The 19,037-nt window shown below is 32.3% G+C and overlaps 1 protein-coding gene across 2 annotated transcripts; it reads left to right on the top strand.

Moving 5' to 3' along the window:
• Positions 1-12,968: 12,968 nt before the first annotated feature.
• LOC140886260 (putative clathrin assembly protein At5g35200) lies at positions 12,969-18,801 on the top strand. Of its 2 annotated transcripts, none has more exons than XM_073292783.1 (16): positions 12,969-13,108; positions 13,665-13,784; positions 13,871-13,940; positions 14,041-14,138; positions 15,002-15,143; positions 15,228-15,328; positions 15,699-15,782; positions 15,917-15,967; positions 16,060-16,125; positions 16,222-16,287; positions 16,397-16,477; positions 16,568-16,645; positions 17,144-17,299; positions 17,417-17,492; positions 17,896-18,014; positions 18,135-18,801. In XM_073292783.1, exons 2-16 carry the CDS (start codon positions 13,686-13,688, stop codon positions 18,522-18,524), a joined length of 1,677 nt encoding a protein of 558 aa, XP_073148884.1. In that variant the 5' UTR covers positions 12,969-13,108; positions 13,665-13,685; the 3' UTR covers positions 18,525-18,801. The 2 variants fall into 2 exon arrangements, with proteins under 2 accessions (XP_073148884.1, XP_073148885.1); XM_073292784.1 differs by having other exon boundaries at positions 13,071-13,213.
• The last annotated feature ends 236 nt before the right edge of the window (positions 18,802-19,037 follow it).

Below are 19,037 nucleotides of genomic sequence, written 5' to 3'. Positions count from 1 at the left end.
CCAAATAGCCCAGCCCCCAGGAAACTATAGCAAACTTAGCAATACTCGGTTCTGCAGTTTATCAATCATCTTACACAACCATTCCACCACAAATTCGGATATCAACACAATACCATAAATTAGATCGTGCAAACCTGCCTCTTGCCAACAGCTCTCTGGACTCTGTAATTGTACAATTTACTAAAGAGTGCCAAATATTCTCTATCCCCGAACCGCATATCACATAAACAAGAGAAACCGGAACACCCCTCCTGCCCAAATTATCTCTCGTCGGTAAGATTTGACAAATGATTCTTTGCATAATATCTTAATATCAAGTAATTTTTGTGTATAGAAATTATATTAAATTAAAGTGGCATCTCATTAATGAGTTCATCACATGTTTGGGCCTGATTGAGTCCATAGCAAAGAAACAAGGCTCGGATCCAACTCTAAGTGGTAAGAATATCGGTCCATAAAGGTAGGTGGTGGAGGCGAGACATGTTGGAGTTAGAGTTGGAATTAGAGTTATAGTTGGAGTTGTAACAGTTGTAGTCAAGGGATGTGGCATTGGTGAAGATGAGCTAAGAGGTGGTATAAGGAGTTAGTGTTGTTTTGTTAGTTATATCTCACATCGGTTGTGTAAATATTTTGGGAGTTTAATATAAGACAAAGACAATATTTCCTCTTGAGATAGCTTTTGAGATTGAGTTATGTTCAAGTCTAATTTCTTTAACAGTTAGGGATGATCTTGAGAGTTTGGAAGGTAAGGATGTGTTAAGGAACTAAGGATGAGTCTAGAAGTTGGGGATCATAGGAGGTGGGAAGGTGAAGAGGTGAGGATTAGCCGCGAGGAGTTGAGGATGAATATGAGAGCAGCTAGGGTAGAGCCTACTCGAGGTGGGCGAGCCCTTAGCTTGATCAACATCGCCTCAAGGGCGAGGTCACACTTTGAACACCATTAGAAGGGTGAGTCTTGGATGAACAAGCGTGTGAATCTCACTCACGTGGTCCCCTACATTCTTTCCTGTAATACCGAGTTTGCTCATTTTATTTGCAACTAATTACAGTCATTTTTTACGGTGCCAAAGCTCTCATCTTCAGTTATTTATTTTCCAAATCTGACTTAGCGTCAAAGGGGCTACTCTGAGACATCCTCACAGCTCCTTCTAACACTCTTTGTTTGGTTTTAGGTCCACTCTGAACTTTAAGCCTTGGGCTTAGGTTAAACTCGAATCTTGGATTTGACCCTCCAATTTTGACGAGTATCATAAAGATTTAGAGATAATTTTTATAGTATTCTCCATAAATTAATTAAACCAATTATTTAAATATAATGTTTACTGTATAATAATTTTGTGTGCATTTAAATTTTAACAAGATTGATATATTATATTTTGGTGAATTCACCATGGTAATTTTTTTTCACTATTAGACATTGTATATAAATAACTATAAAGAAACTTTCAAAAAAGAAAAAGAATTATAAAGAAGAATAGTTTTGTAGACATAAAAAAAAAACCAATTTTAAATTCTTATATGTAACAATTTTGTGCTCAATAATAATTACTTAATAACGGCATTCTAAAAAGCGTGAAAAAATATTGTTTAAACGTGATTAAGTGTGAGGTTAAGTAAAAAGCTTTGATTTGGCTAGAAGTGTGAAAAAACAATCAACTCTCTGGTTGACCATATTAATTAAGCATGAAAAAAGTAACATTTTTAAAATTTTAACTTATTTCTTGATACTTTTTAACTTTTAAATTTTATGAAATAATAAATATTTAATAATAAAAAAATTTTAAGCAAAAAAAAAAATAAAAACTTAAAGGCATCAAATTAAATTTGTCCAGTACAATTCATTTTTTTACGACTAAGAGACGAAACTTGACCTAACATAAACATTTTACTCCAAACAACTTATGATTTTTATACTTATGTTTTTTTATAACATGACAGTTTATATATTCATTTATTCTTAATTAAAATATATAGGTTTATATGTTATTTAATCTATTAATCAACTTAATATAATAAAATTATACAAAAACTAAAAGCGATTTTCACGTGTAATATTATTTTAAAACACATTTAAACTTATAAGACTTGAAACTTGATCGTGATAAATCAACATACATTAAGTTTTGGTGATGATAAAAGAGATCTTACCCAAGCAGATAAAAATAACCAAGCTGATCGAATCACCTAAGCTAATCAGAATAAACTTGGATATACATACAAGACCAAAAGGACTCATAAAAAAAACGAAATAGAATTGGTCTATCTAAACAATTTATCTGATAATAAAACTGATACAGATTAATGAAATTGATCTACTTAAAGAACTTGGTCAGACCAATTCGGTTATGCGTAAGCTATCCAGACCATTTCAGTCTTTCCGGACCAGTTCAACCTTTCGAATCAGATTAACCTGCTTTAGTTTTCCAAATCAACTCTCTAGAAAAACAGTTCGTACATATTCAAAATGGATCCGATTAGTTGGAGACAAGACAAATTTGAATAGTGTCACCGGATTTCCTATTTATTTATCATCCAAAAGAGCTCTGCGTCACTATATTATACTTGTAAAGAAGACAAAAAAAACGTGGCATGCTCTGAATAAATGTCGACTGTTTTTAGAACAAAGTTGCACCGGCTAAATTTTGTGATGTTGGAAATTTTTACCTATAAATACTTGAATTATCAAGAAAAAAATATGATCAAGGATTTATTTTTTATTTTTTTATTTGGAAATCTTGTCTTCTAAGTTCCTAAGCATTCGAAAGAAATTAGATAAAAAAAATCTTCAAACTACAAGCATACGTATAGTGAGATCCATATCAATTTTTGATCAATTTGTGATGCACTTTCAAAGCTCACGAAACTAAAAAATTGTATTTGTTGTTTATTGTTAATGTAACTCTATCAGAAATTGTTTTGAGTAGAGAGATTCTTTTTAGACTAATAAGAGCAGGTTTAGATACAAAAACTGAAACTTAAAAAAGTGCTTAAATAAGTTTAGTTTTTCAAGTGTTTTTATTTTTATTTTTTAAAAAAATAGAAGCGTCTGTTGTGTTTGGATAAACGTTAAAAAGTGTCTTTCTTTTAATTTTTAACTAGAAGCAAAAACCAAAATCCAGAAATTTTGACTTCTAAAAAGCTTTTTTTAAAATAGGGGAAAAATATTTTTTTTGTCCTGTATGTTTGTCACTTTGCGATTTCAGTCATTTATATTTTCAGATTTCAGTTTTAGTCAGCAATATTTATTTTTTTGATAATTTTATTCCTTTTTCCGACGTGGCGCTGACGTGGCACCAATTCGGTGCTGATGTGGAGCTGACGTGCACAGTGTCACGTAAGCATTTTCGAATAAAAAAGACCTAAATTACCAAAAATCAGAACATGCAGGACTAAAACTGAAATATGAAAACATATAGAACCAAAATCGCAAAGTGACAAACATACATGACGAAATTTACAGTTTTTCCTTAAAACAGCTTTGGTAAACATGACAATACACATTTCAAAAAATCATTTTTTTCTTTTTTAAAAAATAATAAGTGATTTTAGCATGTCATCTTCTCCAACCAAGCATACTCTAAGTTGCTAGGAGTTCTAATAGAGGATCGATTGGATTGGGTTTTGTGCAAGACGTTGTGTAAATCAAAGTTTTCTGGTGAAAATCTTTTTGGAAACATAATAAGGAGAGACGTAGAAACTTAGTCTTCGAACTTCCAAAAAAAAATATGTGTTATTTATTTTACTGTAAATTTTCTATATACCTAGTGATCAGCTCAACTTTTGCACTACAAGAGTTTTCCGCACTGACCATATTAGTTCTTGCATCAACTTGTCTGTTAAGCAAAATTAAATAATCAAACTAGTAACTCAGCTTAATTGACACAAAAGTTTCTAAAATATTTTAAAGTGTGTATATGTCTCTCTTCTACACACGTTTACGATCCTAACAAATCGTGATACTTTTTTATGTTTCACGTTTTTTTAAAAACTTATCGAATACTCTCAATAATATAGTTACATATGCATTACGCGTGTTCATTATAGTTGCTCGTTTTTGGAAAAAATATCCACTTTTTGCAAATTGCGTGATTAACACAATATCATACAATTATTTAATCCAAATCACAAAATTATGTTAACCTATTTTTAACATAAGTACACGTTGAGTGAAGGAATTAGCTTTTGAAGCAATAATCTCAAAAATTCCCGATTTTAATACTTCCATACATAATTGTTCTATATCAAATTAAAAAATCCTCATTCTTCATGACATTCTTATGCATTTTGTTTCCTTTTTTTCCAAAAATTATTATTGCAATTTCACATTTAATGTATAATGGTTATATATAAACTAATAGGATTAGTTCAATGTATGCCATCCAACTTTAAATAATTATACTTGAGATATTATTCCATATTAAAAAAAGGGTCTTTGGATGGAAATGATAAGTTACAGAGTAATTTCTAAATTGACGGGGGAAAAAAATGATGGAGCATTACAAAAGATTTCAAATCATTTGCATTTCTTATTTTGAGGCAAGTTGATATAATAGATTTGAGATATGGATCTAATTTCAAATCCCACTCGAATCATTGCGGCGAAATGCAACATAGATGCATTTTTTAGAAAAGGAAAAAGAATTGAAAGCTCGATTATCGAGTTTCCCTTTTTAACTTTTGTGATCACTAGAATTTAAATCTAAGTTCAAAGAGAAAGATGGGACAAAGTTTAATTTGTGGGACACAATTCAAAATAGTTCATTTGATATTTCAATGTCACCCCTTTAATTCAAATTTTATCAATTGCATTCGCGAAAAAAGTTGTTTATTTATTTCTGCAACATTATTATTCTATGATGGCAGTATATCTTACATGCTGTGACACCGCTCGGTAGATATGATGAGATAAATAATATATACATAAGTAATATAATGTAATAAAAAATAAATAAAAAATGATAGTGAATATAATATTTGATTTGATTGATGTATTATAATTTATTGATTTGATTGATAAAATTTTATATTAAAAATGACAAATTACCATTTTACTCTTTTAACAATAAATAAATATATGAATATTATTATTTATAAGGGGTAATATAGTAATTTAAATTAAATGATTTGATTGATGTAAAATAAATAATTGATGATTTGATTGATATAAAATAAATAATTAATAAATTGATAAATAATATGATGAGAAGAACGTGAGATTTGATAGAATAAGTTATACACATATTAATAATATAGGCTAACAAAAAATATTATTTTTTTTATCTTTAATTTTATTATATTTTATTCTTGAGTGAATAAAATAATCACTTTACTTAACCATTATTAAAGAAAAATAGAAAAATAATAATTGACGATCACAAACTCATATATCTTTAAAATATACCACCATAAATTATCTATTTATGATGTGTTTGTAAAACTAGATTTAGGAAGAGTTTTCAAATTAAAAGATTTAAAAGTCATAGACCCGAATATATGAACACAAACTTTAAATTTATGTTAAAATATTATTTAGATGAATTGAAAATCTTACAAAACTAGAGATTTCCAAATTTCACCCCGTGAAATTCGGGGATAACCTAAATTTTCGCGAAAAATATTCCCAACAAAATATTTTAGAACAATAATAAGAGAAAACAAAAAATTGATCCTGTTGAAAAATATATTATTATTATTAATATTATGTTGAATATTGAATGTTGAATGTTGAATATTGAGTTGTAAAATGTGGAAAATTAGTGTGTGATGATGTAGATGATGATGTATTTATTTTTTGGACTAATCTCAAATGTGGATCTATAATAGGTCTTCATTTGTGATGAAAAATACAATTGGGTTGAGAAAAAAATATTATAAAGTGCAGAGTTTGATATATTTTGAGTTTTGGAGTTTTTACTTTTTACCATAAATTTTTACTTTTTCACAACACGTTATCAGCACGATCGCTCGAAGGTTCTCTATAATTTCCGACGCTCCAAAATACAAGAAGAAGTCAAAAATATTCAACAAGTAAGAATTTTTATTTAACTGTTTATATATTTTTATTGTGTATATATTAATATATAATATCATGTTATGAAAAAAAATAAGTTTTTTTTCAAAACTTGTTATAAATCCTGGGAGGATGTTAAGACGACATCCCACACTTCCGGTAAGGGATACGACAGTATAAAAGCCTCTAAGGTTCTTAAACAATATAATCATATTTGTATAATTTTATGTTATTATATAAAAGGTTGTCTATGACACCGATCTTATAATAATGTGATATGATATACTATACCTGACTTTATACTAACTATATTGGTATAATTTCACAATATTATATAAAAGACTGTCTACGACACTGACCTTATAATAATGTGATATGATATACATAATTATTTAATTATGATTATAATTATATGCATTGCATCATTATCACGAATTTTTATTCAACATATACTCGATTTTTTCCTTATCCTCAACGGTCACAAACGGCTAATTTTTGGCCTATAAATATGTTCACTCAAACTTATTTTCAATCACACCAAAATTCACTCTTTCTCTCAAAATATTTTTACTCGATTTTTCGAAGATGGAAATGATGGCATTTATAAGGCTATTTTTCATAACGATTATGATCATCATGCTCACGAGTCTTGTACTCACCAGCGATTTTCCACCACATACTTTTTTATCTATTTGTATACGCACTTGTAATTTTCATTTTTTCATTATTTTGTATTGTCATATTAATGGAAATTAACTAATAAAATGCATTTTTATTTTTTTAGTACCACCATGTCAAACTTGGCAAAGCTTGAATTCGTTGCACTCGATATCACTGGAAAAAATTATATGCCATGGACTCTTGATGTTGAGATGCATCTTGAGTCATTGGGTCTAAGTGATACCATCAAAGAAATAAATATATCAAACTCACAAGATAAAGCAAAGGCAATGATTTTCTTACGCTGACATCTTGATGAAGGGTTGAAATGTGAGTATCTCACAGAAAAAGACCCAATGATTTTATGGAAAGGGTTGAAAGAAAGATTTGAACATATAAGGGAAGTGATACTCCCGACCGCCCGTGATAAATGGAATACGTTGAGATTCCAAGACTTTAAAAAAGTCAGTGATTATAATTCTGCGATGTATCGAATAGTCTCGCAATTAAAATTCTGTGGACTTGAAGTCACAGAGATGGAAATGCTTGAGAAAACATTTTCCACTTTTCACGCATCAAATATAACTCTACAGCAACAGTATAGAGTGCGTGGTTTTACGAGATATTCTGAACTCATTGCATGTCTTTTTGTGGCGAAAAAGAACAACGAATTATTAATAAAAAATCATCAATCCCGACCCACTGGATCAACGGCATTTCCTGAAGCAAATGTCGTAATGAAAAATGAAAATCAAAATCAAAGGCATAGACCAGATTTTGGTCGTGGACGAGGTCGAGGACGTGGGCGTGGAAGTGGAAGTGGACGTGGACGTAAAAATGATCGCGGTCGTGGTCACGGCCGTGGATATGAAAATAATCGAGATAGTTACTTCAATAACTCATCTCAAAAGAACGTCACGAACCACCCACCAAAAAGGCAGCATGAAAATACGAGTGAAAATGAAAATCACTCAAAAAGACCTGAGAGTGTTTGTTATAGATGTGGCACTCCAGGATATTGGTCACATATTTGTCGAACCCCTGAGCACCTATGTAAGCTCTATAAAGAATCGATAAAAGGGAAAGGAAAAGAGACCAATTTTGTTGAAAATAGTGACCATTTAATTGGTTCAACTAGTTTCAATGCTGCAGATTTTTTGAATGATTTCGAAGACATTGATTAAAGATTGGTGGAACTAGATTGTAACAAATTTGTATTTTTCATGCATTCTTGTATTATAAAGCATGTTATATTTTGCATTCGTATTGTACTTAATTTTTCTTTATTGCATTTTTGTGAAGTTTGATATGGAAAATGCTATGAGCAAACATGGAAATAATATCATGGAAATTTGCATACCGGATAGTGGTACAACGCACACTATTCTGCGAGATGAAAGATATTTCTTGGAAATAAAACCAACAAAAACAATGGTGAATATAATATCAGGTCCTGTAGACTTGATTGAAGGTTGTGGTAAAGCACAATTTTTGTTACCAAATGGTACAAAATTTCTGATAAATGATGTTTTATATTCACCACAATCGAAAAGAGATTTGTTGAGTTTTAATGACATATATTCTCATGGATATGATACTGAGACGATAACTGATGGAAATCAGAAATATATGTGTCTTACCACATATAAATCAGGAAAGAAATATGTGGTTGAAAAATTATCAATGCTCCCTACTAGATTGCATTATACACATATAAGGCCAATCGAATCAAATATGGTGGTTAATAGTTTTTCAATATTAAACAATTGGCATGATCGATTGGGACATCCTGGTTCAATAATGATGCGAAGAATTATTGAAAATACGCATGGTCATCCATTGAAAGACCAGAAGATCTTTCAGAATAATAAGTTTCAATGTAAATCATGTTCTCTTGGAAAACTTATTATAAGACCATCGCCAGCTAAAATTCAAACAGAATCACCCATATTTTTTGAACGTATTCAGGGTGATATTTGTGGTCCAATTCATCCACCATGTGGACCATTTCGATATTTTATGGTATTGATCGATGCCTCCAGCTGATGGTCACATGTATGCTTATTGTCAACTCGGAATGTGGCATTTGCAAAACTAATGGCTCAAATAATAAAATTGCGGAATAAATTTCCCGATTATACAATCAAGAAAATAAGACTTGATAATGCTGGAGAATTTACTTCCCAAACTTTCAATGACTATTGTATGTCAATGGGAATTACTGTTGAACATCCTGTTGCTCATGTTCATACACAGAATGAATTAGCTGAATCATTGATTAAACGTCTACAACTGATTGCTAGACCAATGATTATGAGAACAAAACTCCCTATTTCTATATGGGGACATGCAATTTTACATGCTGCGGCATTAATTCGCATCAGACCAAGTGCATATCATAAATTCTCCCCATTGAAGCTTGCATTTGGTAAAGAACCAAATATTTCTCATCTGAGAATTTTTGGATGTATGGTGTATGTGCCTATTGCACCACCTCAACGATAAAAAATGGGTCCTCAAAGAAAAATCGGTATTTATATCGGTTATGATAGCCCATCAATCATTCGATATCTTGAGCCTCAGACAGGCGATATGTTTACAGCACGTTTTGCTGATTGTCATTTTAATGAAGAAATCTTCCCAATTTTAGGGGGAGAAAAGAAACACATCGAAAAAAAAATCACATGGTATGTACCATCATTGTTACATTTGGATCCAAGGACCAAACAATGTGAGAAAGATGTACAACAAATTGTGCACTTGGAAATAATTGCAAATCAAATGCCAGATGCATTTGCAGACACAAAAGGGGTAACAAAATCATATATACATGCTGTAAATTCCCCTGCTCGAATTGAAATTCCAAAGAAACAAATTGAAGACACCCATGATGTCATAAAACGCTTGAAGCGTGGAAAGTCAGTCGATTTCAAGGATAAAAATCCTCGGAAAAAAAAGGCATAGAGAAACACGATGATCATAAAATAGAAAATGGTGTTCCAGAAAAAACACCTGATGATGAAAATGTTCTGTCAGAACCACAAACTGTCGAGAATCATGAAATCTCTATCAATTATATTAATACTGGAAAAATATGGAACCGAAGAGATATAGAAGATATTGATGAGATATTTTCTTATAATATGACATGTGACATCATAAATGAAAATGAGGATCATGAACCAAAATCCTTTGGTGAATGTAAAACTCGTCATGATTGGGCAAAATGAAAAGATGTCATCCAGGTTGAATTGGATTCGCTAAATAAATGCAATGTTTTTGGACCTATAGTCCTCACACCTGAAGGTGTAAAACCTGTTGGATACAAATGAGTTTTTATTCGAAAGCGAAATGAGAAAAATGAAATAGTAAGATATAAAGCTAGACTTGTTGCACAAGGTTTTTCTCAAAGGCCTGAATTGATTATGAAGAAACGTATTCTCCTGTTATAGATGCAATTACGTTTCGATATTTGATTAGTTTGGCAGTGTCTGAAAATTTGGAAATGTGTCTGATGGACGTTTTTACGGCTTACTTATACGGATCACTTGATAGTGATATATACATGAAAATTCCTGAAGGATTTAAGATGCCTGAGGCACAAAGTTCAAAACCCAGAGAATTTTATTCTGTAAAATTGCAAAGATCATTATATGGGTTGAAGCAATCCGGCCGAATGTGGTATAATCGGCTACGTGAGCACTTGATGAAAAAAGGATATGTAAATGATCCAATATGCCCTTGTGTTTTCATCAAGAAAAAAACATCCGGGTGTGTAATTATTGCTGTATATGTTGATGATTTAAACATCATTGGAACGAATAAAAAAATTCAAAAGGTTATGATGTACTTGAAGGAAGAATTCGAAATGAAGGATCTTGGAAAAACCAAGTACTGTCTGGGTTTGCAAATAGAACAAAAAGAATGTGAAATTTTTGTTCACCAGGCAAATTATACAGAAAAGATCCTTAAACATTTTAATATGGATAAATCAAATCCATTAAGTACTCCAATGGTTGTAAGATCATTAAACATAGAAAAGGATCCATTCCGTCCATGTGAAGATGATGAAGTTATTCTTGGTCCAGAAGTACCATATCTAAGTGTCATTGGTGCCCTTATGTATCTTGCAAATTGCACTAGACCAGATATATCTTTTGCTGTAAATTTATTGGCAAGATTCAGTTCATATCCAACAAAGAGGCACTGGAACGGAATTAAACATATATTTCGTTATCTACAAGGAACGACAGATTTAGGACTTTTGTACTCAAAAGACACCAATCAAAGTATCATTGGTTATGCCGATGCTGGATATTTATCTGATCCACATAAGACACGTTCCCAAATCGGATATGTATTTACTCGTGAAGGCACCGCAATTTCTTGGCGTTCACAGAAACAAACATTCGTAACAACTTCATCAAATCACGCTGAGATTATTGCACTACATGAAGCAAGCCGTGAATGTGTTTGGCTAAAATCAATGACACAACATATCCAAACTTCTTGTGGATTATCAGTAGACAAGAAGCCTGTGACGTTGTATGAAGACAATGCTGCATGTATTGCTCAAATGAAAGAAGGATACATCAAAAGTGACAGAACAAAACATATACCCCCAAAGTTCTTTGCATACACTCAAGAGCTTGAGAAGAATAAAGATATTGATATCTGCTACATTCAATCCAGTGAGAACTCATCAGATCTCTTCACAAAGGCACTTCCCACGACGATATTCAGAAAGCATATATACAACATTGGGATGCGCAATCTGCGAAATATGTGAAGAATCACTTATGTTAACATGAGGGGGAGTTTACGTGGCTGCACTTACTATGGTTTTTATCCCACTGGATTTTTCCTAGTAAGGTTTTTAACGAGGCAGTATAAAACACGTAATGAAGACAGTCATCATATCACGATCATCATCACAAGGGGGAGTGTTGAAAAATATATTATTATTATTAATATTATGTTGAATATTGAATGTTGAATGTTGAATATTGAGTTGTAAAATATGGAAAATTAGTGTGTGATGATGTAGATGATGATGTATTTATTTTTTGGAATAATCTCAAATGTGGATCTATAAATAGGTCTTCATTTGTGATGAAAAATACAATTGAGTTGAGAGAAAAATATTATAAAGTGTAGAGTTTGATATATTTTGAGTTTTAAAATTTTTACATTTTACCATAAATTTTTATTTTTTCAGAACAAATCCAAGATTATAGTGAAGACAAAAGTTTTACTTAACCAGCCTGGTCCTACGCATTTCTACCCGTCTTTTTCCGTCAAAGCTAACGGCCCACTATGGAAGCTTCTATGAATTCAATTTCACGCCGTCTGTTTAGAGCAAAAAATCAAAACATGTAATATAATATATATGGTTATTTTGGAGTCAAAATGTATGCATAACACGGAGTTAACTATATACCAAATAAATACTGAATTGGGGAAGATCTAAATTTATGATCCTTGTTTTACAGGGACGAAATCATCTGCTACACTTGGTGCTACAAACTGTGTTACACTTTGCTAAAAACAACCCCGTTTGTACAAATTATTAAAAATTAAATTCATTAAACAAAATGGATGAACAAAATATAATTAATCATTGATAAAATTTTCGATTCACCTATTTTTTCAATTAAAAAAAATCATCAACAAATTATTTTACTCATATATCGTGCTTGGGACACAATTTATTGCCTATTTTAATTAAAAAATAGGTGAATCGAACATTTTATCAATGATTAATTATATTTTGTTCATTCATGTTGTTTAATGAATTTAATTTTTAATAATTTGTGCAAACGGGGTTATTTTTAGCAAAGTGTAGCACGATTTGAAACAACAAATGTAGCAGAGGATTTATTCCCTGTTTTACATACATTTAAAACATTATAACTTTCATTTGTTAAAATAACTTACTACAATGATCTTTTCTTTTAGTTAAACAAACGTATAAATAAATATATATTTATATAAATTTTTTATAAACTATTCTTTCCTATAAATTTTTTGTGACAAATTTTCTATTCTAATCTATAAATAATACTTTTTATACTCCAATATAGATCGAGTCAAACAGACAAGTTCTCATAAATATAGGAGCCATTTGGAATATTTGCCAAAATTTGTGTATATATATATATATATATTTATATATTATTATATTATATTGAAATGGAATTTATATGTACTATGTGTGTGTCAACTGGCTGTATGAATATGCGTAGGAGTGCTCCTATGCTGGAAAATGTATACTATATTCACGGACATACATTTGTTAATTTGTATATTTGTATAATATTAAGAAAATTGACGCCGACGGGCTATGAGAATAAAATTCTTGGGTACAGACTGACAGCCAACAAGGAAAAAGACTAGCTCCCTAACTTTCTCTCTCTGTCCCTCATTTTTGAGCTCAAGGTCTGACTTTTCTGGCCTTTTTGATCTTTAAATTTTCTCTCTGCATTCAAATTTTGAGTTTTTGTTTGTGTGTGTGTTTGTGGGGTGAAAGATTGAGTCAGAAAGGTGGGTTTTTGTGCCAATATTGGGAAGACTCTGATCTATGTTCGATCTTTTGGTTTCTTTTTTCTTGTTGATGTATCGTTTCGTGATCAGATTGATTTTCTTGGTGGTGTTTTGCTTTATCTTTTGTGGGATTGTGTTGCTTTGTTGAATTATGTTGTAGGATATTTGTAAAGTGGTTTTCTTGTGTGGTTTGGTTTAAATTTTGCTGCTTATTTTTTTCCTATTTATTATTGCTGGGTTGTTGTATGTTTATTTTTGTTTTTCTTCTTGTTTCTTTGTTGTCTATGTGGTATATTTTTATTCATGTAGCAGAAACAGGCTGTTTGTTTTTTGTTGAAAATTTCTTTCATGTAATCGATTATATCATTTTTTTTGGTTAATTGTAAGTCAACATTGGTTAAATGAAGTTGGGAGTGGTAATTACTTATCTTCTGGATTTTTTTCCCAGCAGAATTCATATTTAAGATAGAGGATGTCTGGTGGGGGAACACAGAGCAGTTTAAGACAAACTCTTGGTGCACTTAAAGATACCACCACTGTTAATTTGGCAAAAATTAATAGTGATTACAAGGTTACTGTCAATATATATATTTAAATAAAAATGGTTACTTTTAATCATCAGGTTGCTTGATATTAGTTGGGTTTTTGCCCACACAGGTAGTGGACATTGCTGTTGTTAGGGCGACAAATCACGTAGAACGCCCTGCAAAAGAGAAACACATTAGAGGTGGGCATTCATTTCAAGATATTGCCCATCTGCCCCTTATTTCCTGATGATTGGATTTTAAAGGAGGATTCATTTACTGATCATGGTTTGTTGTTTTCAGCTGTCTTTTCTTGTGTATTGGCGACACAGCCACGAGCAGATGTTGCATATTGCATACATGCTCTTGCAAGAAGGTTGTCGAAGACTCAAAATTGGGCGGTATGTGTTCATGAAAATGATTACAATCTGCATAAAAATTATCATTAATCTTGATTTTTGTTTAATATATTATAATGTTTAGTTCTGTAACATTTTTCACCGGGCAAGTTTGGTGTAGCTGTTGAACGAAGAACAAGAGTTGGCTGTATGATTTTGCTTCTACTATGCAAGTTCTGTAACAATATAAGAAGTTTTAATTTAAACTGATATGATGGGGAAGATTTGGTCATTTTTCGAGCACAAATTTCTTTCAAATGATTATTGAGAAAAGATGGGAAATTTGGTGCATCAAACTTTCATGCATCTTAAATCCAATTGCCCAAGCAAAACACGTAGACCAAGAATGCATGTGATGTGACACATAGATTCTTGACCCTTGTTCATTTAGCATGGATTTGAACTAGTTTGTTTTTTTATTAAAAGAAAAAATACACATACACATCCGATATAAATTGAACCTAACATTTAACATTCTAGAAAACTACAGCCATTCCACTAAGCTATTTGGTTGGCCAGTGGCCACTCTATGAAACATCTTTTCTTGTTGCTTTTTCTAAGAAATGCTTCTACTCATTATGTATTTAGTGGAGACTATGCAGATAAGCAAAGGATGCTCTTGTTTTGTAGGTTTAGATCTACTATAGGTAGTTATGAAGGTTTATATCTTCAGTAAATGGTTAAGGAGCCTAGTATCATTTATTTTTAAAATCTTTGTTTAGTTGTATTGCTATATTAATTTGTGTATATCCATGCACATATATATTCTGCTTCTAATTTTGAGAAACGAAATTATTATTGAGCTTCCACATAATGCTCTTGAATATGTTATTCTCTATCTTTGTTTCGGTGATCTTGTTTTGCAGGTGGCCATAAAAACTTTGATTGTTATTCATCGTGCATTAAGGGAAGTAGATCCTACGTTCCAGGAAGAACTTATCAATTATGGTCGGAGCAGAGGCCACATTCTTAACATAGCGCATTTCAAGGACGACTCCAGTCCAAATGGTAAGTGTTTTATTTTAGATTAGTCTTTCAGAGTTACATGAAATAATTATTTATCGATAAAATGGATCTGCATCACTTGGCCAGCCTGGGATTATTCTGCTTGGGTCCGCTGTTATGCATTATATTTGGAGGAGAGGCTGGAGTGTTTTAGAATACTGAAATATGATATAGAGGCTGATCGCCTGGTGAGAAATCTACCCCTTTCTCTCGTTTTATTTTATTTTATTTATACTTTACATTCGCTCTATTTTTTGTTCCTGTTGCGTTTTGTTTTGTTTTTGTTAGTTCTTATAAAATCTCTCTGCTTGAAATTGTTTTAATAAATTCCTATAACATTAGAATAACTTGAAGCCTCTGATTAATAATAAGGCCAAGTACTGGTACAAGTTAGAATATGTGCTTTATGATGCCAGTGCTAATTACAAAAATTTGTAATTGATGCTTTTTTCCCAAACTTTAATCACAATCTTGTTGTGTCTAAACAATGAGGCATGCAAAGAAATATTTTTTGTCATTTGTTTTCTTGATTACCTCTAAATGTAAGTATTATTTCAGAGAACCAAAGATCTGGACACACCAGAGTTGCTCGAGCATTTACCGTCTTTGCAGCAACTTCTCTTTCGTGTGCTCGGCTGCCAGGTGAATTTAATTTATTTTTATTTTTCATAAATGTCATCTTAGTAACATTGGTTTTCAGGGTCCAATCCATGGCCTTGGTTCCATATGTGTGGACCATCAGATAGTTGAACTTGTATGTTGTTGATGTCATGCAGCCACAAGGAGCAGCAATTCATAATCATGTCATTCAGTTGGCCCTTGCAATGGTACATCAACTCATATTTTATGTTAATGTTCAGAATAACTAGCTTGCAGTGAACATAGCTATGTGTCATATCTAATGTTCTATTATCTCTAGGTTGCTTCGGAAAGTATTAAAATTTACAATGCCATTAGTGATGGTACAGTTAATTTGGTGGACAAGGTACACCTTGTGAACTCTGTTTTTTTTTTTTTTTTTTTTTCTGATTTTCTCCGAGTACTTTGTGACTTTATGTTTTGACGACTTAATTTCTGATAGTTCTTTGAGATGCAAAGGCCTGATGCTCTCAAGGCTTTGGATATATACAGGAGAGCTAGCGTGCAGGTACAACCATTAAAAAAGAGTATAACTTAATTGGTAATTTTACTTTCTGGGATCTCTCTAGTAAATAATTTAGTTGTGATATATTTTATTTTATCACGATTTTTTCTAGGCTGAAAGATTGTCCGAATTCTATGAAGTATGTAAAAACCTTGATGTTCAACGTGGAGAAAGATACATAAAAATTGAACAGGTTTGACTTCTTAGTTACCTGTTTGTAACTCGTCATTCATTATGACCTGTATACATATTTCATTTCTTTGTTTCGTGATGCGTTTTATAGCCCCCTGCATCATTCCTTCAAGCCATGGAGGAGTATGTGAGAGAGGCACCACGTTCTTCTGCAGTTCGCAAGGGTCTGGTATGGTTAGCGTAACTCGATCATCTTTAAACTTGTTCATGTTGAGACATATATTCAAATGGAATGCCAATTTATATTTTAGAGAGACCGTTAGAAGAAGTCCTATTTTTTAAGTATACATTTATTAATTTTTCTTTTTGTCAATAAAAAATTAATATCCATCACTCAACATCTGTTTTTGCATCTGTTAATTGGGAGAATGAAATGATTTTCTAGCAACATTTCCCAATCATATTCCTACGGCTAAAGGTAAAACGTGAAGTACTTGCGGACAGTCCACATAGTAGCGTGTATCGCTTGCAAGTATAAACTCATGTGAGCATAGTGTGATACAACTTGTTCATAAATCTTGTTTATTGGAGAAGTTCTACTTGTTTATTTCTGAAGTTCTATGACATCCCAAAGCTGTCCCGGTGCTTGAATTGATATATTCCGCTGGAAAGTTCGTTTGCAAATATATGTTACAATCGCTACAATTAATTGTGCCCAATTAAACAGGCTGATGATAAGCCCAAGGAGATCTTAGCGATAGAATATAAAAATAGTCCAGAGGTGAAAGAAGAGCGTCCACCGTCCCCACCTCCACCAGAACTGGTAAAAGTAATAGAACCGGTAAAAGTGGAAGCTCCAGCTGCTGAACCGCCAGATTTGCTTGTAAGTGATTAAGATATAGGAAAAGAACCTGAATCTATTTTCTCACTATTAGTTCGGAGATGCCTGTTTTTTAAGAAATGCAGCCTTTACCAGTCACCGCATTTGTCTTTGATATAGGGCCTGAATGATCCTGCTCCCGCTGCAATAGAGTTAGACCAGAAGAATGCTTTGGCATTAGCCATTGTACCAGTTGGTGAGTTTTTTTTCGAATTGAACTTTTCATATGCTCTTTTCTGGAGTCCTTTTGTTGTATTCTGGTGAACGACTTTTGAGAAAATGTTGTGGGAATAGGATGTATGTGTATGATAATTTTTACGGTAAATGGCAAATGTTTCTAGAAATTACAACATTAATCATCAATATTTAGTATGTTGTGTTAAAATATGATAATATGGTATCTTGATAAATGGTGAAAGTAAGTGATTGCATTGGAAGATTCGAAAATTCAGTTTAAATATATTGGGAGAAACAGAATGAAAATAAGAAGAAATTTTTTTATTCATGGGATCGAAAAACAGATTCCAGATATGGACACCAATCAAAGTTCATGTTTCTGAATGGTGTGGATACGAGTAACATCGTCGTTGATGATGCAGGTTCTCCCGCACAACCAGTTTCCACTGGACCAAACTTGGCGAATGGAACTACAGGCTGGGAGTTGGCCCTCGTTACGGCTCCAAGCTCCAATGAGAGCACTGCTGCCTCTAGTAAATTGGTATCACTCAAATCTTCCCTCGATGTTCTTTGTTACTTCACCGATAAAATGATAATATTTTGGTTTTAAAAGTGCACTTATGAGAGCCCCTTTTCGTGTTTTCTTCTCACGTTGACGAAGGCTGGAGGGCTAGACAAACTTACGTTAGACAGCCTGTATGAAGATGCAATCAGAAGAAATAACCAGCAGAATGTGAGTTACAATCCATGGGATCAAGCTCCAATGGCTAACTCTATGATGCCACAACAAGTCGCACACGATCCATTCTATGCCTCCAACGCAGTTGCTGCGCCAAATTTTGTTCAGATGGGGGCTATGGCGAATCAGCAACCATCTTTTATGTATCATCCACGACAAATGATGTTTACGGGACAACAGCAACAACCTTTGATGATTATGGGACAACCACCACCCATGAATCCGTTTGGAAATGCCCATGTTGCCAGTGGCCACTCCTACGGCTCAGGTATGCCGGTTCAAGCCTACAATCCATATTCCGGCCTCATCTAAATACAAGAAAATTTTTTCTCATCGGAAATTCTAGGAGTGAAAATACAAACGAGGTTAGGCTTGCTTTATATTTTGGTCTGATATGTGATGTTTATGTAATCATATGTTGTGCATTTGAAGTAGATAGATGAAATTCATTGTGTAATAATTAAGTAGAAATTATTGTATTTGCCATAATTTTTGTTTGCATCAGAGAAGTGGAAATAAACATTTTTGGGCTTGCTTGTAATGTTGGTACCTTCCGCGGTTGAGCAAGGAATTCTTTCATATTTGTTAACTTGTTCTTTCTTTTGATTCAATAGCAACACTTCTGTGAGGGTAAACTTACCGTGTATTGCTGAATAAAATTTGTCAAAGTGATTGTTTTTAAGTCACGATTAGATGCTTCATCGTTTTGTTTTTGTTTTGTTTGTTTTTTTTAAAAAAATATATATATACCTTGTTTTTCGAGAAATTTGTGGAATTTTGTACAGGGATGTAAATGACCTGAACCGAGCCGAACAATATCTGGTT

This window comes from Henckelia pumila, chromosome 3, assembly GCF_033568475.1.
Source record: "Henckelia pumila isolate YLH828 chromosome 3, ASM3356847v2, whole genome shotgun sequence".
Taxonomy (NCBI): Eukaryota; Viridiplantae; Streptophyta; class Magnoliopsida; order Lamiales; family Gesneriaceae; genus Henckelia; species Henckelia pumila.
The sequence above is the reverse complement of the archived record's forward strand: the minus strand, read 5'-3'. Positions and strand labels throughout refer to the sequence as shown.